Source organism: Cyanistes caeruleus, chromosome 27 (assembly GCF_971803275.1).
Source record: "Cyanistes caeruleus chromosome 27, bCyaCae1.hap1.1, whole genome shotgun sequence".
Classification (NCBI taxonomy): Eukaryota; Metazoa; Chordata; class Aves; order Passeriformes; family Paridae; genus Cyanistes; species Cyanistes caeruleus.
In genome coordinates this window covers 3,165,688-3,188,435 of record NC_141727.1, presented here as the reverse complement: position 1 = coordinate 3,188,435, position 22,748 = coordinate 3,165,688, and the positions used below count along the sequence as shown (strand labels likewise).

Below are 22,748 nucleotides of genomic sequence, written 5' to 3'. Positions count from 1 at the left end.
GTGCCGACAGCTCCTGAATCCATCAGGAGACAGAATGAAAATCGTATCATGGCTATGTCTGTCCCTCTCCCAGCTGCTTAAGCTGCCCTCAATGCCTGGTTTGGACCCTTCCACTGCAGAAAACCCTCTGGATCTGCTGCCTGTCACTAGGCAGGGGCCAGCTCTTCCCGGGGCTCCCAGCAGGTCTGAGGGTGTCTGATGGAGAGCAGAGCCACTGCCCTGAGCTGCTCCCACCCTTCCTGGTCTTTGTGATCCCTATTCCCGTGTCAGGTTTGCTCCAGGCTGGTGCCAAGGCCCCGGCTGAGGGCTGGGGGTTTTGGACCCCAGTGACCCCCACAAGGGGGATTTTATTCAATACATTCCCTGAGATGTGAGCATGGAGTGATGTCTGCACGGGGCATCCACCTTGGCCAGGGGAACCCCCATGTGGGGGAGGAGAGAGCCCATGGGAATAACCCAGGAACTGGCCAGGGCTGCAGTGAGGGGCACAGCATCCCTTCTCTGCAGGAAGACATCTCCAAGATCCTGGAGAGCCCTCCCTGAGAGAACTCCCCAGCACCGGCCTGGAGGGACAGAGAGCACAGGGGCCGGCAGGAGCGGCTGTGCGGGCTGAGCCAGGTCCCTGCCCACTCACCTGCCCCAGGTCTGCTCCTGCTCACCTGCAGCAGCAGCACGGGCAGGCTCAGCCTGTGCTTGGAGCTCTCCTGGCACCTCGCGGAGAGCAGCGGTGTCACAGGAGGGAGGGTGGGGGCCCTGCCAGGGGAAGCGGGAGCTGAGCAGTGGGAGGGAGGGTGAATAAATAGCCTTAAACGCAGTGATTGTAGCACACCCGGGGGGGCCACATCGGTCACTGGAGGTCACTGGGTTGACAGGAATCAGGATGTGCCCACGGCCTGCCCTTGCTGTCCCGCAGTGCGTGGAGCCCCCTGAATGTGTCACACCATGTCCAGTGCCTCCATCCCGAGCATCCACAGCTGGGACCACAGCGAGCATCCCGCGGGTCCCGACTGCAGGTGGGCAGCGGCCAGGTCATGCAACAGCCCGGGGTCTGCAAATCTGGGATGTGAATGCCAGGAATAGCTGTGCAAGGAAAGGGAATGTAGGACTTGATCAGCGAATCCCTGCACTGCCTCTGGCCCCGTGACAGCCGTGCTCACCCTGCTGCTCTTTCCAGGAGCAGGTTAATCACCAGGGCTGACGCCTGTCAGTGCTGCCCGCACTGATTAATGGGATCAAATATCCATCAAACATCCAGCTCATCCTGAATCCCCGTCCGTGCCGTCACACAGAGGCTGCAGGAAGGATGTTGGAGGAGAAAAGCTGGTTTCTAGGAATGTCCCAGCCCGGAGGGCATTGCTGAGCTGCGGAGAAGCAGTAAGGCCGAATGCCAGGATGATTCCTTCCATTCTGCTGCACTTCCCAGGACTAGGGGTGGCACCAAGACGCCCCCGCCTCAGAGCACGGGTGAAATGGCCTTGCAGGACCCGAGAAGGAGAGAGACCTGCAGTAAGTACAGGCAGTCACCCACCAAGAGCCCCCAGGAGCCCCAGGGCCGCTGCTGCAGGACCCCCACACAGTCTTGAGCTGCATCACACAGGCTCCCCGGGTCTGTTGTCCGCACACACACACGGGAGAGTTTCCCCGTGAGATCCCCGGGACTGGCAGGGGCCCCTCTGCCGGGTAGAGCCTGTCCCCCGCACCAGCCCGTTTCCTTGTCGCAGAGCCACCAGTGCCACTCGCCAAGGAGCGCAGTGGTCCCCAGGAGCAGCCCCAGATGTGACTACGATGCCTTCCAGTGAGCAGTGACAGCACAGGTGACACAGGCGGCTCTGGGCTCCCTCTGCTCCTCCTGCTGCCCCTGAACAGTCTCTGCCAGCTCCCCTGGCACGGCCAGGGCCCCACGGAGCCCCCGCACAGCCCGGGGGACAGACTGGATCATCTGCCAGGCGCTGGGAACGAGGAGACGGCAGCAGCTCGGAGCTGCCTGCCGAGATGCTGCTGCAGGAGACCAGCATTGCCACCTCGTGGGGAGCCGGGAGCGGCACCTCCTCGGGCAGGACAGGTCGGGACCAGCACCCAAAGACGGACAGAGGGGAGGAGGGTGCAGGGGCTCAGTCGCCAAAGTCACCCATGACTGCAGGTGCCAGCTCAGAATCCTGCCCACAGCAAAAATCGGATGTTAACACTTCTGTGACAGCTCTCACCAGTGATAGGTTTAACTCTGGTGTCTGACACACACTCGCCTCTTCTGGTGTTGGACCAAAGGCTCTGGGGGCCCAGTGGTGAGGACACAACCAGGATGTGTCATGTGGACTGTGCAAATCAGAAGTGACACTGATAAATCGACTCTCTGGGGGATCCTGGCCCAGCAGCAGGGCCAGTCTGCCCAGAGCTCACATCAGACTGAAGATACCGATGGCTCTGCTCGAGTGTTTGGTGTTGAATATGAATAGCAGCCCTTTGGCTGCAGTGAGAACTTGGAAATGCCTCCAGCAGAAAGATGGGAGTGCAAACCTCTAATTGCTTCTCCTGTCTGGCTACTCCACCATGTGGCTGCTAGAGACGGCTCCTTCTCTGGGAAAGGAGGAAGATCTGATCAGAAAAAGAGGAGAGAGAAGAACCACCTGCTTGTTCATGGTGGTCATGGAGCAAATTGATATTCTAATGAAAATTTCAGCCAGTTCTCCAGCTGACCCGTCACACACAGAAGAGACAGATGCTTCAGAAACACCACAAATACAGCAACGCAAACAATTCCCTCTGCCTGGTGCGAGAGAAATCATTTGCCTTTATCTTAAATAAAACCCCCAAGAATGATGCAACATCCGACCCATGCGGCGTCTGCCAGAGCCGCAGATGGCAGCACACCCAGCTGCCAATAACCTGTCAAACCCACGTCGTGCCTCAGAGATGGCTCCCAAGCAGGGCAGGAACACCTACACAGGGAGCTGGGGCTGCAGGGGATCCAAACGGAGCTGAGGAGCTCCAGATTCAGGATCCTCAGCCCAGCAGGCCCAGGCCTCCCCAGGATAATGTTCCCACTCCATGTGCAGCTCTAACCCGCTCCCAGAGGGGAGCTCACGCTCTGTTCAGATCTACGTGGCTTTTGACCCCATTAATTGTCAGAGATTTACTGTTCTTCATATCTGGAGTCTCAGGGTATTTTTAGCACCTGTACCATGTCTCAGAGCGGGATGTGATGTTCCCGTGCCAGCAGCCCCCGTGCTGGCTGAGCCACAGCAGGAAGACACCTGCCAGTTTGGGGGGTTTATCCACGGCAGCACCGGGAATGCCGTGGAATGTCTGTGTTTAGCAGCTCAGTCCTAACACTGCGAGCCAGGCCCCAGGCCCTAAAATTAGGACTCGAGAACAGGATTAAACCTGAGATCGCCAATTTCCACTGACCCTGGTCTGGGCCCCTTTGGGCTCGCTGCCCTCCACCTTTGTGTCTCATCACGAAAGGACAGGGACTGCCCCTTCCCAAGCACCATGACCGGGGTTACTGGGATGTGCTGACCCAGCCAGGCCTTTGGGACCCCCAGGAGACAGGGTGGGACATGCCAGCGCTCAGGACAGACAGCAAAAGGAACTGAGCTCAATCTGCACAGGCTGAGGTTTGCCAAGGCCTGCCAGACTGAGCTGAGGTGCAGTAGGTGCCAGGGGATCCATTTCACTCGTTTAAAGAGAAAAACCTTCCTTTTCTGTCAGATTCTGGTGACACCGTCAGCATTTCCCTTCGGCAGCACAGCCCCAGGCCCACTCCAGAACTGTGTGTCCTCTGAGCATCTCCCTGCCAGCAGCCTGGAAACAGAACCCTCCTCTCTGTCAGCACTTAGCTCCCTGCAGGTGCGGTGTCACTGTGGGGACAGCCAGTGACAAACCCCAGTAACAAACCCACATCCACAGGTGAGCTCCAAGCGTTCCCAGGCTGCAGCTGCACCAGGAGAGGACCCAAGATCTCCCTGTGCCCGGAGCACTGCGGTCACAGGAGGGTGACCAGGCTGTGCCAGGCTCAGCAAGGCCAGCCCGGGCAGGCTGGGCACAGCGGTGTCACCCCCGGCTGGGGCACGGGATCCTGACACCGGGACATGAATCACTGGACAGGCAGGACCCGGGGCCTCTCCACACATGCAGGTGGCCAGGGAAACACCTGGAGTGGCCACGGGAGCCCCACACAGCTTCGGGCAGGCCTGGGCAGCGCTGGGCTGTGCAGCCGGATGGATGTGACAGACACGGGGCTGGGAATGGACAAACTGCTCTGGGCTGGCCTCGGCTCCTGCAGAGCAATCACTCTCCATCCAGAGTGATGGGCACCATGGCTGGACAATGTGTAGCCATGAGGGCCAGGGAAGGGGATCAGTCTTTTGAGGGTCCCAAGGGGATTTCAGAAAAGTGAAGGAGGGGCTGGGACGTTTTGGGACTCCCGGGGAAATTCGGGGTTCCCAGAGAGGTTTTGAGGGGACATAATAAGGGTGTTTTGGGAGGGTTGGAGGGTCCCAAGAAAATCTGCGAGGGCTGGAGGTGATTTGGGGGCCCCGTAAGGGTTTCGGGGCGTACCGTGCTGTTTGGAGGGGAATGCCAAGGGAACCTGGAGGTGTTTGAGTGGCCCCGGGGAGCATTCTGTGCCTCATGTGGGTGTTTTGTGTGTCTCGGGGAGGAGGTTAGGTGTCCCAGAGGGATTTTTGAGGTTCCGGGAGTATTTTGGGGCCCCAGGGGGAGTCTCGGGAGTGGCGGAGGCGACCCCGAGTGGGGCCGGGGGTCCCAGGGGTCCCGGACCCGGCCCAGGCCCCGCACTGCGCACGCGCCGCCCCGCGCGCTGCCGGGTCCCCCTGCCGCGCATGCGCCCCGCTCCCCCCGCGCCAGCCGGGGCGCGGCCGCGTTCGCCCGATGCGTCCTGACGCCCCCGCTTGACAGCCAATCATCGCTCTCGTTCGCCGTGCGTGATGGCGTCACGTAGGGGCGGTATATAAGCGGTCGGCGGCAGTCCCGCCCCCCTGACAGCGCCTCGAGCCGCCGCCGCGAGAGCATCCTCCGCCCAGAGCCGCTCCCGCCGCCAGAGCCGCCCCCGTCGCCGCCGCCGCCGCCTCCGCCGAGGGAAGGGAAGCGTATCGTATGTCCGCTATCCAGAACCTCCAGCCCTTCGGTGAGGCCCTTTGTGCGGTGGGGCCGGGGGAGCGCGCGGGCCCCGCCCCGGCCCCGCCCCGTGGCGCAGTTGCTATTCCGGGCCCGGTTGCGTCAGCCGCGGGGGGGGGCGGGGCGGGGCCTAGGCCTGACGGGCGGGCGCGGCGACCAATGGGGTGGGGGCAGGCGCGGGATCTATCGATAACGGGCAGGCGCGCGGGGGCGGGGCTGACGTGTGACGGGCGGGCGCGGGGGCCAATGGGGCGTGTCCTGCGCGTGATGGGCAGGCGCGGGGGCCAATGGCGGGGCGGCGGGGCGGGGCCTGACGGCGCTTCCCGCAGACCCCTTTGCGGATGCAAGTAAGGGTGATGACCTGCTCCCGGCCGGCACTGAGGACTACATCCATATAAGGATCCAGCAGCGCAACGGCAGGAAGACCCTCACCACAGTCCAGGGCATCGCGGATGACTACGATAAAAAGAAACTGGTGAAGGCCTTCAAGAAGGTAGGGCTTCTCGGCTCGGGGGGCAACGGCCACGCCCGGCAGGGATGTTTGTGTGGTGCTAAGGGAATTTTTGTGTCTTTGCTACAGAAATTTGCCTGCAATGGTACTGTAATTGAGCACCCCGAGTATGGAGAAGTGATTCAGTTGCAGGGTGACCAGCGCAAGAACATCTGCCAGTTCCTCGTGGAGGTAGGACACCTTCAGCCTGCTGAGATAAACACGAGTTTGTTAAATGCACACAGGTCCCTGGGTGTGGGCAGCGTTTGGATGCACAGAGGCATCACCCCATGCTGTGAACGCGTTTTCTATCTTGCAGATTGGACTGGCTAAAGACGACCAGCTGAAAGTCCACGGGTTTTAAGTGCCTGTGGGCCACTGGAGCTTTATGCAAGAAGATATCCTTACCATGAAATTCCCACCTCTCCCTTGTCATAAGTTTAAAACCAGCCGGTTTGTGTAATGTAACAATCTTGGGTCCACTGTTGAGTCTGGACTGTTGTAATTGGTGATGTAATAAACTGACACGAGCCCATGCTATCTCGTCTGGCTGTCCCTCATTTCCCAGAGGTAGCGCGGGCAGCGGCACCATCCAGCCTGAAGCCAAAAGTTCCAGCTGTTCCCAGCTAAGCCCAGGGACTCTGCCTGTCCTGATGGCTCCTCAGTCCAGCTGCGCTTCCATCCTGACAGAGGGGAATCGTGTCCTGCCTGGTGTGAGGCCCCTGGCTCCGGGACACATCCCCCTGGGCTGTGCTGGCTCCCAGAGGCAGTGGGATGTGGGGAGGCCTGGCTCAGAAGGAGTGACAGAAGAGTGACTTGGAGGTTGGATGGCTGCAGTTCAGGTGCTGGTACCTGCGAGCCCTGAGGTACCAGGCACTGGAGGAACTGTCCCATGGGTTAAACTTGTGACAAGGGCTCGATGTTGGACTAACATGAGCATCCCTGGAGCTGGCACTGCCTCACACCCTGTGCAGTAACATGGCTTTGGTTTCAATTCTAATGTTTTACTGTAATGTATTTAAAGTTATTTAAATAAAACTGGTTTTCAAAAGCCTGTGCGTGGTGGGTTCCATTGTTCCTGGGGCCTGGTGGGATTCCCAGCCCTGGGGGCTCCTTGAAGGCTTGGGGGTGGCCCACTGCAGGAAGGGGAAGTTCCTTTGGTGCTGTCTCTGCTGCTCCTGCTGGGAGCTGAGGGAAAGCCGAGGAGTGGGTGGGTGCTGAGTCATCCCCTGCCCGAGCTCTGTAACCCTCGAACCGGCTCCTGTGCTCGTTGTGTTCCTGTAAGTCCCCTGGGCAGGGTCAGCATTTGTGCTTCCCGAAAATGCTCTGGGGAGGAGGGGGAAGCGCTGCCACCCCGGTCAGGCTCTGCCACAGGTCAGGGGCTGAGTACTCTATTTCCTGAGCTCAAGATCAACAGGCAAGAATGAAATCTCAGTAAAATGCACTGGTTGAGGGCAGCAATGGTTCTGGGGGCTGGCAGGTGCTTCCGGCACAAGAGCGGTGTGAAATGCACTGAAATGCGTGAGTGCACGGGGAGTCCCTGGGTTTCCCTCCCATTGCCCCCAGCCCACCTGTCCTGCAGCAGGGAGGGCTGCGGTGTCCTGGGAGGCTGCTCCCACCCTGGTCACCTGCTCATGCTCCTGGCAGCCCCCCAGAGCAGGTCCTGGCTCTTGATCCACTGCCACAATGACCCCCATCTCCCACGAGCTGTGCAGGAGCCCTGAGTTCACTGTCACTTTCCCGGGAGACTTTGCTCTTGGAAACCAAATAAGTGCAATTATGCAAAGCAGCTTGGAGTGCACTGAGGAGGTAGGTGACCTCCAGCCCTGCCTGTGCCTCAGAGTGACCTCCAGCCCTGCCTGTGCCTCAGAGTGACCTCCAGCCCTGCCTGTACCTCGGGGAGCAGGTGCTGGCAGACAGGTGAGCAGCCCTGCACATGGAGAGCGGGTGCTGACAGCACCAAGGCCAGCATTCACACCAGGGTGTGCATTTGTACCCACAGCCTGACACAGACCAATCTCTGCTGCTGCTGCACCAGGAATTCCCATGCCCTTTGTGTGTCGGTGCATGTCCAGCCTGGATTTCTCCCCACTGGACTTGCCAGGCTGCCCACAGATTTGGCCACTGTCAGGACAGCTAACCACAGCCAGGGAGGGTGAGGGGTGCTTGGTCCATCCTCCAGCTCTGCCTGTCCACCCGCAGAAGAGTCCAGCCCACAGCCCCAGTAACAAACCTGCGTCAAGGTGATGCCAAGCTGTGGCCCTGGAGGGAGTGGCCACCATGTCCCCATCACCCTGACGGCTCATTTGGTCCAGATTGAACCATTAAAAGGCAGAAATTGGAAAACAATTTGTTTGTTCCTTGTGTGAGTGCTCGGTGGAGCGAGCGATCGATGGCTGCGGGGTGCTGGGTGCCGCTGCCTTCCGGCCATCCAAAGCCCATTTGTTTCGGGGTGTTTGAGCAGCACCAACACGGCTCGTTGGGGACACGGGGGGACACGGGACAGTGACGTGCCCCAGCCCAGGATGTCGTTCACGGGGTTTACTGAAGGAGGGAGACAAATGGGCTCTACAAATACACTGATGAGGGGTCAATGCAGGCAGCAGGAAACATCAATATCCAATGAGGGGGTGGATGGCGACAGACAAGGATCTCCAGGGGCTCTGACACGAGCGGGGCCCACTCCTTCCACAACACCCCAAAGCTTTTTGGGGTGCAGGGAGAGATCCAGAGCTGCAGCTCCGGGACCTGTGTCCTGTTGAGGGGCCTCACACACACAGACACAGCCCCCAGGTCTGCACAGAGCCCCTGGGAGCCCTGGCACAACACGTGTGCACACACCTGCGTGTCAGGGAGCACGTACACCCGTGTGTGTGTGTGCAGACACACAGACACACGTACACATGTAGGAACACATGTATGTACACACACCTACTCCTGTATACACATATATATATGTGCACATACAGATATATGCATATGTATTGCTATTTATAAATGTAGATAGATCTGGATGTATAAATATGTATAAATGTGTACACATTTAGATATATGTGTACATATATATACATATATATATACACATGTATATACATATACATATATATATATATACATAATTCCAGAATTGTTTAGGTAATGGGAGGCCTCCAAAAATCATGGGTGTGTATATATATATATATATATATACATGTATATGTGTGTGTATATGTGTATATGCACATATATATAGACATGTACATATAAACATATGTAAATGTATATTTATGTAATCATTCATATTTATATATACATATAACTGTGTTTCTATACATATATATATAGAGAGAGATATGTCATGGTGTTCCATGGTAGCCATCACTGCACACACCCTCCGTCACTCAGTGATGTACAGTTACCTCATCCATATGTGTCCATGTGTACATATGGATACCTGGATGTATTTGCATAGGTGCATAAGCTATGTTATCTATTAGAAATGTACACATTATATATAGATATATATATAGATATGTATATATTTTTTTATACTGTATAAAATTTTATATATGACACTGTATTATTTATATAAGTATTTATATATAAGCACACAACACTGCGGTGTGTGATACTGTATAGCTGCTGTTATTTAATAATGCATGATGTGCACGTTCAGCTGCACACAGAGCTCTCCTGTTCTGTACAAATGTGCAGCCAAGGCAGCGAGCCCTGGCAGCTGCACCTGGATTTGTGTTCACGTGTGTCCATGTACAGCCCGCCATGAACTGTGCATGTGTAGCTAGGAATGTGTATGGACACATATACCTGTACATGTGTGTATGGATATGGCTGTCAGGCTGTGGCTGTGTGTCTGAGTGTGTGTCTGTGTGTCTGTGTGTCTGTGTGTGTGGCCGTCTGGCTGTCTGTGTGTCTGCCTGTGTGTCTGTGTGTTTGTGTGTCTGTGTCTGTGTGTCTGTGTGTTTGTGTGTTAGTGTCTGTGTCTGTGTCTGTGTGTCTGTGTGTCTGTGTGTCTGTGGCTGTGTGTCTGTGGCTGTGTGGCTGTGTGGCTGTGTGGCTGCCTGTGTGTCTGCCTGTGTGTCTGCCTGTGTGTCTGCCTGTGTGTCTGCCTGTGTGTCTGCCTGTGTGTCTGTGTCTCTGGCTGTGTGTCTGTGTGTTTGTGTCTGTGTCTGTCTGGCTGTGTGTGTGTCTGTGTCACTGTGTGTCTGTGTCTGTGTGTCTGGCTGTGTGTCTGTGTCTCTGGCTGTGTGGCTGTGTGTCTGCCTGTGTGGCTGTGTGTCTGGCTGTGTGGCTGTGAGCACACACAGGTGCCCGAGGCCCCCCCCGGGGGTGGGTGGCTGTGTTGGAGCCGCCCTGGGGTGTGGCAGCCCCAGCAGTGCCTTTAAAAGCGGGGCTGAGCTGGGGCGATCTTGGAGGAAGACGTGCACTGAGACCCACCAGGACACCCACCCTGACACCCTGCTGAGCCTCAGAACCCACAGGTGAGTCTCACAGGGCTCTGCCACTGTCCACAGGTGACTTGGGGACCAGCTGGGAGAGAGGGATGGAGAAAACCTGAGGAGCAGATGGGAGGGACAAAGAGGACCCACCAAGAGGAGCCGAGGGGATCTGGGCCGGGCCATGCCCTGGGGATGGGAACCCAGCTCCAGCTGTTTGAGCTCAGGGAGGAGCTGGATGATGCTCTTGGCCGTGTGCTTTAGTTTTCAGCATCCTTGCAAGGAGCGGGACTTGAGCCTTATGGATCCCTCTGCCTTGACTGTGGTTCATGGGGAATTGGGTTCCAGCCAGGAGATGGGGATGGAGAAAACTTGGGGAGAAGGTGGAAGGGGACTTGGGGACCCAAAGGGAGGGGCAGAGGAGTGTGAACTGACCATGGCCAGGGCTGAGTGCCCAGGCCACCCTCACCACAGCCTAGCATGTCCCAGTTTGGGGGCTGCAGCTCCCCCACGTCCCCAGCCCTGGTCGGTCTCTCCACAGCCATGAAGGTGACGCTGTGCCTCAGTCTCATCCTCGCCCTCGCAGCGACTGCCTGCCTGTGCCGGCCAGCAGCAGAGGCACCGGGTACCTTGGGGGACCCCCACCAGCACCCCCCCAGCCTGGTCCAGCAGGACTGGCCCGAGAACCTGTCCCAGGAGCAGCAGCACCTCTTGTCCCAGTTCCTGCCCCATGTCCTCGCAGGTACTGGGAGCTCAGGGTGGGCAGCCCTCAGGGGGCACAGCCTGGCCCCCGTGCCAGCTCTGACTGCTGCCTTTGCCCTGGCAGAGCTGAACAAGCACAAGGCCTTTGTGCACGGGGATGAGGGGATGGAGGCTTTGCACGACCACTACTACCCCGACTGGATGGACTTCGGCCGCCGCAGCGCTGAGGACGAGGCTGGTGCTGTGTAGCTGCTGGGCTGGCCATGCAGAGCCCTGACACATTCAGTGTGTCCTTTCCCACAATAAAACTCTGGCACTATGGCCTCTGCACTCTCACTGTGCTGGGGAGAGCCCGGGAGGGAGGGCAGCGGGGAGTTGCCCCCAAAGGGATGCACAGGGCAGCAAACAGAACATGCAGCAGACACAGCACAACCAAACTGCTCTGTGAATTCACATTTATTTGCCAGGGGATGGGGCACACCTTGGAGAGAGGGACACAGCTGGGAGGAGCAACAGATGCACCCCCAGGAACATCCCAAGCTGTGGGTGCTGCTACTATTGCTATTCAGTGGGCAGGAAAGAGTTAAACCACCATTCCCTTTAAAAGCCAGTCCAGTCCAGGTGCTGGCCAGGGGCCCAGCCCAGGGTGCAGGGGTCTCCCCCCGGCCCCAGTGGGTTGCCCCAGGACACACCCGAGCCCAGACTGAGCATCGCCCTTCTCTGCAGCATCTGGACAGCCCCAAACGGGCCCCGCTGCCCCTCGCTCCGCAGACAGGCTCAGCAGAAGCAGGAACAGTTTTTATTGCCAGAAACTGGCTCCTGTGAAGGGTCCCTACTCCTCCAGCAGGGGCAGGGTCAGCCAGCACCCCCTGTACCCCCCACAGATGGGGAGCTGTGCCAGGTTCTGTCCTTGCAGCTGGGGCAAAGCTCCCCAGGCTGGTGCCAGGAACGCTGATGGACCTGGGTCAGCATCGGGAGCTGAGACTGAAGCTTGTACTGTCTCCATTTCCCCATGGATGGGTGAGGAAGAGGATGTGTCTCACTCTGAGCCTGGGGACTCTGCAGCAGCATCACTTCTGGGTGCCCCAGGCCCCTCTGGGCCCTGGCTGGGCACAGGACATCTCCCCTCTGGCCACCACCTTGTCCAGCCCAAGGCGCTGCAACTTCTCCACCAGGTTCCAGCTGAAGATGCTGCTCTTGGGTCGGGGTCCGTCCTGGCCCCTGGGCACACGGGGGGGCTGTGACTCAGAATGCTGAGGGTCCTGGCAGTGGAGTGAGGGGGCCCACCGTGATCCAGTCCATGGTGCCAAGCGGGAATCTCGCCCCAGCAAGAGCCTGAAGAGTCCCATGGGGGTGCTCAGGGGTCCAGGACCAAGCGCCAGTGTGGGGGGAGTCTGGTCTGGTGAGGGGCTGCTGAGGCTCAGCCCCTCAAAGGGCCCACAAGAAGGCACGACGGCATGATACAGACTGGAGGGGAAGAGAGCAGAGGTGGGGATCAGCTGGTGTCCTCCTTCACCTACAGAGCCCTGGGCTATAGGAGACCCCCGTGCTGCAAACTGCTCAAGCACCCCAGAGCTCACAGAGTGATGGGGCTGCTCCTCAGCAGCCAGGAGAGCCTGGGACACAGCCACCACTCCACAAGCAATTTCCAGACACCAGGGTTTTGTCTAACAGTGAACTCCAGCTTGCACCAACCCCCAACGAACCTTGGGGGGGCTCATTAGGGCTAATCACCGGTGCTCATTAACGAAGGGACAGCCCGGCTGGGAAAAGTTCCTGGCCGCTGCCCAAGAGGGGAGGGAGGAAAGCTGTGCCGGTTGCCCAGGGTGTCAGGAGCACTCGCTGCTCCTTGCCCGGGGTGCTGCTGCTCCCCCGGGAGAGCCCACCCGAGGAAGGCTCTCCATCCATCAGGGTGCTGCAGTGCAGAGGAGGGGGCTGGTCCCAGTCCCCCGGGCACACAGACACCCCAGCAGCCAGATTTGGGGATATTTCTAGTGCTGGCATCTCTCAGAGCATCGGGGGCTGCAGGTGGCCCCCGGCCTGCCACTTCCTCGAGCTGCAGGGAGGCGGGCAGGGGGCAGAAGGAGAGAGCTGGGGGCACAGCGGGGCCGGGGGCTGGTGCAGGCAGCGCAGCTGGCGGGGGCCACGCGCCTTACCTGGGTGTCACCGTGGTGATCGCAGTGGTGGGGTGGAGGATGTGGCAGGTGGTGATGGTGAAGGTAGACGGGGTCTGGGGGAGGTTGTTAACAGAGAGGAACACTGGAAGGGACAGGAGACAAGGGGTCAATGGGGAGGGGGACAGCCAAAGCTGGGATGGAAGCTCCATGCACCGGGCACAGCTCCAGCAGCAACTGTGTCTGGTGCCTGCTCAGAGGGCACAGCCAGCACAGGTCTGTCCCAGACCGGCCCCTTCCAGGCAGCCGGAGGGCAGCAGGGGCTCGCCAGGGTGATGGAGAGGGCTCATCCCGCCGGGGCAGCTGCCCGAGAACGGCCCTTGAGCAGCTGCAGGCGGAGCATCCCCGTGGGGACAGGTGGGTGGTGGCAGGGAGAGGCTGCTGCAGGAGGGGAGAGCGAGGAGGGAGGCGAGAGGCAGCCTAGAGAGGAGAGCAGGGGCATCCCGGGGGCTGCGGCCCCTCCGTCCCCTCTGCCCGTGCTCACCCCTGGGGCGCTCCTTGGCTTTGGCGGGTGTTGAGGTAGGGAGCAGCTGGAAGGAGCTGGTGTCCACATCATCCTCCTCCAGGTCATTGAGACTGTACACCTCCTCCAGGTCTGTGTCCAGCTGCCTGAAGTCTTTGGTGAGCACCCCGGGACGGGGCACCAGGATCCCACCCAGGTTGGGCTGTGCCAGCTGCTGCCAGTGGTGGAGTGTCACAGAGCCTGGGGGGACACAGCCGGGGGGAGCTCAGCTGGGGGTGTAGGACCCTCAGAACAGCTGCAGCTCTGCACCCCCTCTGCCCCTCACCTTCCAGCGGCTTCACGATCTGCAGTTTGTCGGGTAAGTAGGTGAGGGAGCCCAGGGAGAAGCTGGAGCCGGCGGTGAGGTCCGAGCCCCCCGAGTAGTTGGTCCCAGTAGAGACGACGCTGCCCTCGGGGGTGAGGAAGCCACTGGAGCTCGCCCCATCTCTCAGCCGCCAGAGTTTGCGTTCCCGTTCGGCCTCGAAGAAGGAGCGCTCCTCGGAGACGTGGCTCTGCTGCCGCAGCGACAGCCTCTGCACGGCCGCCTCCAGGTCCTGCCGGCCCGGGGCTGCCCGGGACTCCTCGCCGGCCCCCTCGGCCCTGCGGGCACAGCGCCAGGGTGCCCGGGCTGCAGCCCTGCACTGCTGTGCTGGGCCCCAGCCGGAGCCTGCCCTCCCTGCCCCGCTGTGAGCAGCGGCTCACCTGCACCCCAGCTCCTGTGCAGGAGCAGCCGCCTCCCACCCGGCCCCATCCTCCCCACCCCAGCACTCACTGGGCATCCTCCGAGCCGCCACCGCTGGTGTGGGGGGTGCTGGCCCCCCCAGAATGGGCAGCAGACAACTGCTTGGAGCCTGGAACATGGTGGGGAGACTCAGAGCAAGACTTGGCTTTGGCTGCCTGGTTCACGGCTTTCACCGTCTCGAAGACGCGCTGGTAGCTCCTGCGGGCAGGAGGCAGCTCCGGGTGAGCCGGAGCCCCAGCCCACGGCACAGCGTGAGCCGGCCAGGACAGCACTCACTTGTAGTCTGAGGAGGAGCTGTCTGTCCTCTTCCTCATCATCCCCTTGATCTCAGCCGCCAGCGAGTCCTGGGGACGGGGGTACAGAGTGTCAGAAGGGGGGAGATCAGGGACACCCCCCCCCCCGCCGGCGGCCCCGCACTCACCACGGGCAGGAGGCTGGCTGAGCTGTAGCGGCTCACGGTGCTGTTGGGCAGGCTGCGGCTCCGCAGGCTCTTCACCTCCTCCTGAGCCTCCTGCAGCATCCCGCCGCACTCCGCGTACTTCTCCTGCAGATCCCGCAGCTGCGGGGACACGGGCACAGCTCGAGCCCGGCCCGGGGGCAGCGGGGAAGGATCCCCCCCATCAGGCCGGGCACCCACGGCTTCCCCCGGGCTCACCTCCATCCGGAGCTGCTGCTGCACCTCCTTGGCCGCGGTCAGGTGCTGCTGGAGCTCCTCCACCTCGGAGCCGTACTGCGGGCAGAGCGGCCGGGTCAGGGGCTGTGCCCGCACCCCGCTCCCCCCGGCAGGACAGGGGACCCTCACCGTGCGACATTTCTGCTGCAGGTCCGCGACCTGCGCCAGGAGCTGCCTGATCTCCTCCTGCTGCCGTGCCGCGTCCTCCGCCCTGCGTGCCAGCTCCTCCGACAGATGAACGACCTGCTGGCTGGCTTCGGCTGCGGGAGGGCCGGGCTCCGTCACCGCCGGGCACGGTCCCAAGCCAGCCCACCCAGCCGGGCAGTGCCCGCAGACCCCCCAGCCCCACGTACAAAACTGCTCCACGCAGTCGATCATCAGCTGCTGCTCCTGGTCCTCGTACTGACAGGTCTCAGTGGCGATGTTGGTGGCCTGGGGGAGAGCGTTGGAGGGACTGAGCACGACAGGCAGGACCTTCTGTCTCCCTGAGGGGGCAGCTCGGGTCCCCCCGCAGAGAGCGGGGTGTAGGTGGGCGCTGAGCTCTGCTCACCACCGCTGGCTCTGCTCACCTCCATCCGGAGCTTCTGGTTCTCCTCCTCCAAGCACTTGAGTTTCTGCTGCAAGGTGTCGTACTGGAAGTACTGCTGCAAGGACAGCGAGGACTCGTGCCTGCGCAGCCTGGGGACAGCAGGGATGACCTGAGCACCCGGCAGTGCGGGCAGGATGGGGCTGCCCTCAGAGCCCTGCCCACCCCCAGGAATCTTCAGCAACCAAGCTCTGTGGGGTTGGACCCACAGCCACCAAGGGAGGGAAGGGAGCGTGGCAGTGCTACCCCAGGGATGGTGATGGCTCCTGCCCAACCCACAGGAGCAGTTCTGCCCCAGGTGAGTGGCAGGACAGGACTCCCACTCACGGTGTGGAGGTGGTGGTGGTGGGCTCGCTCTCCTCTGTTGTGGTGGTGTAGAAGTGGAGAAGGTCATCCCGCATGGAGACCTCGTGGCGCAGCTGCGCGATCTGGAGACACAAAGTGCTTCAGGACACGGCTGAGGGGACCACAGCTGCCCCCAGGGGGGCATGCAGGGGGCCAAGGCCCAGACCTGTGCCCAGGAGCCGTTACCTCCTCTTTGGCCAATTCCAGCTGCTCCTCCAGGAGCTCATTGTGCTCAGTCAGGCTCCGGTTCTGCTTCAACAGGGACTGCCCAATGCGTGCTGCTAACTCCAGGTCCCTCTCTTTCTGCAAGGGGCAGGTCTGCCTCAGCTGGGACATCCCTTCCCCGGTCCTCACCTACCCCTGTGTCCCCAGGGTCCCACCAGCCCTCACACAGGTGGGATCTCCAACATACCTCATCCAGCAGGTTGGTGACAGCATCAATATCGTGGTATGTCTTCGTGATCCTGACCACCCGCTCAGCACACAGGACTGGGGGAGAGGGGCAGAAGGTGAACCCCCACACTGTGGCAGCACTGACCCAGGGGCTCAGCACTGTCCCCCCAAGGTTGCCCCAGGCTGGTCTCCAAAAAGGAATTTTTGTCTGCTAGGTGGCACCTCATGCAGTGCCAGGCAGAGATCCCCACAGCTGTGACAGAATCACGGGAATCAGGGGACTCACACCTCGCCCCCAACCCTGCCTGCACCTTGGGGTGGCAAGAAAAATGCTGGGGACCCTCACTGACCCCATGGCCTCAGCACAGGAGCGGTGCCAGCCCCACTGCAGGGCTTCCAGAAAAGGAGACAGGATCAGAGGTGACATCTCCAGCAGAAAGCAGGCTGGAGCTCCAGCATAAATAGCTGTGGGTGGCACCGCGCCGAGCCGGGCTCACAGGCGGTGTCCTCTCCAGTCTGTCCCCAGCCCCCTCCCCCAGATCCCCCCTGCCCTAGTTTCTCTCTGGGGGAGGGGATGCTGCAGCTCGCACCCACCCGGTGCCCCTCCAGCTGCACAGAACACCCCCAGAGCAGCAGAGGCAGCTGCGGGGACGGGCAGCTGCCCAGAGCACCAACACCTCCGCGTCAGGCCGGACCCGGCTACAGCTCTGCCTCTGCTCGCTGCTCCCTGGCTCTGCGGCCGGGAGAGGAGGTGCAAGCACGGAGACGTCGGTCCCCCCGGTACGGATCGTGCCAGCTGCGGCGGCGGGCGCTGCCAGGCAGCCCCGGGCACGCTCCCAGACGGCGGCGCTGGAGCCGGGGGGAGCCGGGAGCAGCGCAAAGCCCCGAGCCCTGCCCGCACCCCAGACCCTGCTTACAGCCCTGCCTGTGCCCCGCGCCCTGCCCACAGCACGCAGCGCTCCCGGTGCCCCTTCTGATGCTCTGCTGCCCCGAGGGTGTGTGCCTCAGTTTCCCCTGGCAGAGCAGCGCTGGTTGCGCTCGGGCCCCCCCGCCAGCCGCGCAGACGAAGTGGGTTAACGGGGAAGCTCAGCCTCACAAATCCCATTAGGCCTCCCCAGCTGGGGTTGTGTAATGGTGAGTGTGTTGCCATGGCAATGCCCCCACTCGCCACCCCGGTCCCGTCCAGTCCTCCCTGCCCCGGCTGCTGCCCCCCGGCCCGGAGGGCACGTACCCCAAACACGTCCGTGGGAAGAAGGGCCAACCCCAGCCCCAGCCTCACCCCCCTCTCTGCACCCCGACAGGACCCGCTCCCCGCGGGGGTCCCCAACTGCACCTCGTCAGGCCCCTGAGCCATTAATTGGAAATAATTAGAGCATGAGCATCGTTACGGTTGGAGCGAGCGGCTGGCCCTGGGAGACGGGGGCTGCGGCGCTGGCAAACACGTAAACATCCATCCTCGGGCCTGATCCGGGGGGTGCGGGGGGAGAAGCCCATTCCCACGGGAGAGAGGACACCCTTCCCCACGGGCACGCAGAGCTGGCAGGGCCCCTCTCCCCGCCACTCCCGGCCTGGGGACAGCTCTCCTTGGGGTCGGGGTGACCCTGGGGGTCCCCAAGGGACCGGGTGGCGGCAAGCCCGGGCCAGAGGGTGGCGAGGGAGACCGGGATTGAGGGAACGCACGGGTGGGGAGCAGACGGCACCTCCCGAGGGAAGACCCCGGCCTGACCGCTCCGGACCAGCCCCGGGGACATCCCGGTCCCCGCCGCTCCAGACCAAGCCCAGGGGAGCCCAGCTGTGCTGCAGTCGCATCCCCATCCCCGGGGCGGGACCACCCGGGCCGCCCTCACCTTCCTCCAGCTCGCGGGCGATGGGGTCCGCGCCGCCGCCGCGCTCCGCGTTCCCGTTCAGCTCATCGTAGGCGGTGGGGCTGCTCCAGATCTCCATCGTGCCGAGCCCACCGCAGCCGCCCAGCCCGCTGTGCCCACCCAACCCTGCCCAGCCCCGCCACGCTGAGCGGAGCCGCTGCGGCCGCTCCCGCCCCTATTTATAGGATCGCCCGTCCCCCCGCACCTGCCCGGTGCATCCCCCGGCGGCGGGGCCAGGGCTGGGGCCGGGACGGGGGCGGGGCCGGACGGGAGCAGAACGGGGGCGATTCGGGGGTCGGGGGGTGCCGGAGGCTGCTCGGGACTGCCCATTCCCCCCGTTTTCCCGGGCCGTCCCGCGGACGTGATCCCCATCAGGCACCCTAGAACCGGGTTCCTTTTTGGGAAACCCACCAGGACAATCCTGCTCAGCCCTGGGGGCTGGCGCAGGTGTCCCACCTCTTGTCCAAACCTGGCTAGTCAGGGCACACAGGCCCCCACGAGGGGCTGAGGGGACACTGGGGTCCCTGAGCAGCAACTCGGCAGTGTTGACACCATGGGTCATACACAAACAGAGGCTTCCGCCCCTTGGAAAGGGCAGGGAGAGATTTTTGGGCCCTTCAGTCAAAGCCATGACTGTGCAGGGCTTCAGTGCCCATGAGGATCAGGGTACATTCTTCTGGTCAGCCCTGCCCTGCCACCCCAGGGCTGGACACCCCCATCATCACCCACATCACAAACCCTGCCCCTTCAGTACCCATTGCAGTGCTGGGACCTGCCAGGTCCCTGATGAGGAAAGGGGCTTTTCCACTCCCACCTCCCCATTCACCACCCTTGGCTCTAAGCGTGAGCCTGGCTCCCTTTGTGCCCCACCCAGGATGCCCCACATTCCCTGGCTGACACCCTCTCATCCCCACAACCCCACAGTGGTGCAGAAGGAGCACAGAAGCAGGAAAACTGAATAAATCATGGTGTGCTGAATTATGGAGGAGCTGGCAGGCACGTAGCACAGGCCACGTGGGTGTGATGCTGGTAATGCCAACGTGCTCTGCCCTCGTCACCTGCCCCAGTGCCCTTCCTTGTTAGCACCCAAACAATCAGGGAATGGATGCAGCTGAAGCTGCCCCTCACCATCGCACATTTTTGCCTGCTTGACTCCTACCCATTGGGATCCTGTCCCCAACTGCATCCTGCCATAACCACCAGTCTCCTCTGGAGTGAGGACTAGAGCAGGTTCCCTCAGTCCCAGCCTCTCCCTCTTCCTGGCACTGGTGTTTCCCTTGGTAAGGTCTGGGACACAGCTAGCACCACCCACTGGTCCCTCCAGGGACCCCAAGGACTCAAGCACGCGTCCCAGCATGGACAGGCAGGAGCTGCTTCTTCCTAATCCCCTGCCCCAGGATTTGCTCCTCTGGGCAGGTTCCCTGTGCCTGTGCAAGCAGATTACAGGGGGCTATTTCTGACGGCAGCTTAAAGGTTTGAGTAAAGGAATGACGCCATGGGCCCCCTCCTCACCAGCACATGCCAGTGGCACTGGAGGCCTGGGCACCTGTGACCTGCAGGAGTCTGGGACTGAGAACCACCAGCCCCGTGGAGCAGGGCTGGGTTGCTGGGGTGGTGGTGCTGCATGCTCCCTGCCCCATGGCACAGAGACAGGGTTTGGGGCTCAATCCCTTGTGCTGTCACTGCAGGGGCAGTGCTGAAGGTGGGGGTGCACCCCACTACCTGCTTAACGCAGAGGGGAGCAGCCAGAAGGGAAAGGCTGCAGGCACAGGCAGGGCATGGTGAGGATTTACCCCCAGCCCAGCCTGGTGTGAGCAGGTGGGTGGAGGCCTCAGCCCCATCTGTCTCCCACTGCCCCACATCCATCCCCCAGCCCCTTGCTCTAATCCTGTCCCCGCCACACGCAGGCCAGAGGCAGAAACAAAGCAGAGATAATCCGTCTGTGCCCCCCGCTGAACCCCGACCTCACGCCGGGAATGGGCCACGTCACAGTGCCATGGGCATTGCCCCTGCCTGGCCATGGGGGCTGCAGGGATCTTCCCCTGGGGTCCCCACAGCTCTGAGGGCTTCACTGGCAGCAGGGACCCTGAGCCCCACTCCAGGCTGTCCTGACTGGGGGAGCAGCAGCCCTGGGATTCACTGGCACACCTTCTGCCAACCCCACCAGTGTCCCACCCCTGTGAGCCACAGCACAGCCAGGGCAGCAGGGACGTGCAGGGGGTCCCGGGAAATGATGGGGGCTCTCTCCCAGCATCCGGCTTGGCTCAGCAGAGCTGCTCCCAGAATTAGCCCGGGATGTTCCGGGGGAGGAAATCCAGCCCGTCAATCCCATTAGCAGCGATTAGCTCCCAGCCTGTCCTCGCCATCACGACCCCGCGCAGACACTGGGCCTGTGCCCACCACCCTCACCAACCCCACCACCCCCAGGCTCTCACGGAAATACTGCAGGGTCTCCTCTATCTGCTGGGGGGTGAGGGGGGCTACGGGCTGCGGGGGGCCGCTGGGGGCTTGCAGCCAGTCGCCGTGGTCGTAGCCGAACACGGTGTCAGCCCGCAGAGTGTAGCGGGGCAGCTGCTCGCCCAGCAGGCTGATGATCTCCACCTCGGGGACATCCTCGCTGCACAGCTCTGGGGACAGAGGAACACGGTGTCAGCCCAGGGTGGGGGGCATATGGGGGCAGTGGGCTGCACAGGGGGCTCCTGCACCCCTCAGCCCACTCTGTCTCCATGGGCTTTGGGCTGGTGCCACCAGCTGGGTCTGTCCCCAGAGCCACCAGTGTAGGGATTAGGGGGTCCCCCGCAGGGTGGCACTCAGGGACCCCTCCCCAGCTCTGCCCTGCTGCCCCCTCACGGCCCCGCTGTCCGCGGGCAGGCTCCTGCTGCCATCTCCCGGCCACGCTGCGCCCGGCCGAGCGACGCTGGGGACAGCGGGCGTGGGATGCAGCGCGGGGTGAAGGATGCCGGGACAATGGTTCATCTCCGGCCATAGAATGGGGACAGGATGAAGAAACAGTCCAAAGCAGACCCAGCTCCTCACCCCCCAGTTCCCCCAGGGCACGCACTGGCACCCTCAGCTCTACCCACCGGTGATGGTCGCGGCATCGCGGCGTGTGCCCGTGTCTGACCGGGGGGACACGGGGCTGCTGTGGGGACAGGCAGTGACAGGTGAGTCCGGGCTGGGCTGGACCTGGCAGGCGGGTGGGCTCTGGCTGGGGAGGGTCTCTCGTGGGACCGGGGTGTCCAGTTTGGCTGGCGTTACGTGGGGGCCTGGCTGCCATGGGGAGAGGCACCGTCTGCCCTGGCTCCCTGAGCGGCACTGGCGGGCAGCAGAGTCCCTTCTCCGGCCCCTGTCTGGGGGGAAGGAGCTGTTCAGGTGATGCTCTGGGGACCAGGGACATATCCTGAACCCCCATATCCCCCACAATCCTGCCATAGGACAAACACCTTCCTGGAGGCGACATCTGCCAGCCCGGGGGCCGGACGGCATAGCCAGGGCTCAGGTATCCCTACTCCCTGCCGATGGCACAGGAGAGGTGTGGAGCAGACTCCAGCTCAGCTCCACCCCTGAATATGGCGCAGGTTTGGCAGAGGAAAGGGGTCAGCGTACCTGCTCTGTGGTGGCTGCTACGTGACGCGGGGGGCTCAGCACCAAAGCAGCGCCAGGGCCAGACAGGACCGGACAGGACCGGACAGGACTGGACAGGACAGGACAGGACCCTGCCCCGCCACGGGGTCCCTGCTGGGTCACTGCCTGTGGAGCAAACAGGGAAGGAGCTGTGGAGCTGCCCGGCAGTGGGCAGACATGGCAGCAGTGCCAGGGAGAGCCCTGGGGAGCTCCACCTCGAAGAGCAAAGTCCATCTGTGAACCTCCACCCTGTTGGCACCAGGATGCAGAGCAGGGACTTGCCGTGCAGTGCAGGGCAGGGCTGGGCTGCATCTGTGGCTGCCCCATCCCAACCATAAACACATCATGAGACGGGCCATAAATCCAGCATATCCCTGCTCTCGGCCACCTCCAATGGCTCTGGCTGGGGCTGCAGCCACTGCCGGCACGGCTGTCCCTCTGCCCTGCAGGGTGGGACCCTCTGCACAAGCCCCCTGCTCCCACCAGCCCTGCTCCCACCTCCACCTGCTGTGGGCACAAGCAGCCCCTCGTTCCCGGCTGCAGGCTCATGCCGGGGCCGGGGATGGGCATTGCTGCCCTCTCTCCTGGTGCTCAGGGTCGCTGCCGCATGCACAGCACCCAGACCAGGCCACCCTGCTCCCCCCTGGCACACAATGCAGACCCCAAAGCACAGCCACAGCCTTCCCCAGTCCTCTGCCCCATGGCACTGGGACCGCCAGAGCTCGGGGCCCAATCCTGCACCGTGCTGAACAGAAAACATGTCCCCAAGCCCTCAGACCCTGCTCCCCAGAGAAGGTCAGGGACCCACCGTGTGGAGGTGCGGCGCTGCTGCTGGAGCCGGGCCGGTGAGTCAGCTCAGCCGGCACTGCCAGAGCCCTGCGTCTGTTTCTGGCCCGGCTCCTGCACGTACATTCCCTCTCCCCGGGGAACCTTGCTCAGACACGTGCCAGCAGCTCCCATCCACCCCGGACCCCGCTGTCCCCCCTCCACCGGCGTTCGGCTGCCGATGCCCGGGGTCCTTCCCTCGGGAGCTGGGAGAGCAGCATCGGGCACCGATGGGACACGGGCCAGGAGGAGCAAGGTCCC

The 22,748-nt window shown here is 62.0% G+C and overlaps 3 protein-coding genes across 3 annotated transcripts; 2 read left to right on the top strand and 1 right to left on the bottom strand.

Annotated features, from left to right (window-relative positions):
* The first annotated feature begins 4,847 nt into the window (after positions 1-4,847).
* Positions 4,848-6,163, top strand: EIF1 (eukaryotic translation initiation factor 1). Its single transcript, XM_086864333.1, has 4 exons — positions 4,848-5,143; positions 5,463-5,626; positions 5,714-5,815; positions 5,943-6,163. Exons 1-4 carry the CDS (start codon positions 5,113-5,115, stop codon positions 5,985-5,987), a joined length of 342 nt encoding a protein of 113 aa, XP_086720459.1. The 5' UTR covers positions 4,848-5,112; the 3' UTR covers positions 5,988-6,163.
* A 3,868-nt stretch (positions 6,164-10,031) lies between these two features.
* LOC111939969 (gastrin/cholecystokinin-like peptide) lies at positions 10,032-11,079 on the top strand. Its single transcript, XM_023942486.2, has 3 exons — positions 10,032-10,101; positions 10,598-10,798; positions 10,883-11,079. The coding sequence occupies exons 2-3, from the start codon at positions 10,600-10,602 to the stop codon at positions 11,005-11,007; spliced, it is 324 nt and encodes a 107-aa protein (XP_023798254.2). The 5' UTR covers positions 10,032-10,101; positions 10,598-10,599; the 3' UTR covers positions 11,008-11,079.
* Positions 11,080-11,196: 117 nt separating this feature from the next.
* On the bottom strand, positions 11,197-21,999 carry HAP1 (huntingtin associated protein 1; the record flags this gene model as incomplete). The annotated part of the gene is made up of 17 exons (XM_086864049.1): positions 11,197-12,225; positions 12,915-13,017; positions 13,417-13,635; positions 13,721-14,034; positions 14,207-14,374; positions 14,453-14,520; positions 14,598-14,735; positions 14,832-14,906; positions 14,979-15,109; positions 15,203-15,281; positions 15,419-15,527; positions 15,763-15,863; positions 15,967-16,083; positions 16,193-16,269; positions 20,474-20,665; positions 21,122-21,388; positions 21,645-21,999. Coding segments are annotated over 17 exons (2,910 nt in total), but the record flags the coding sequence as incomplete, so codon positions are not given.
* Positions 22,000-22,748: the final 749 nt, after the last annotated feature.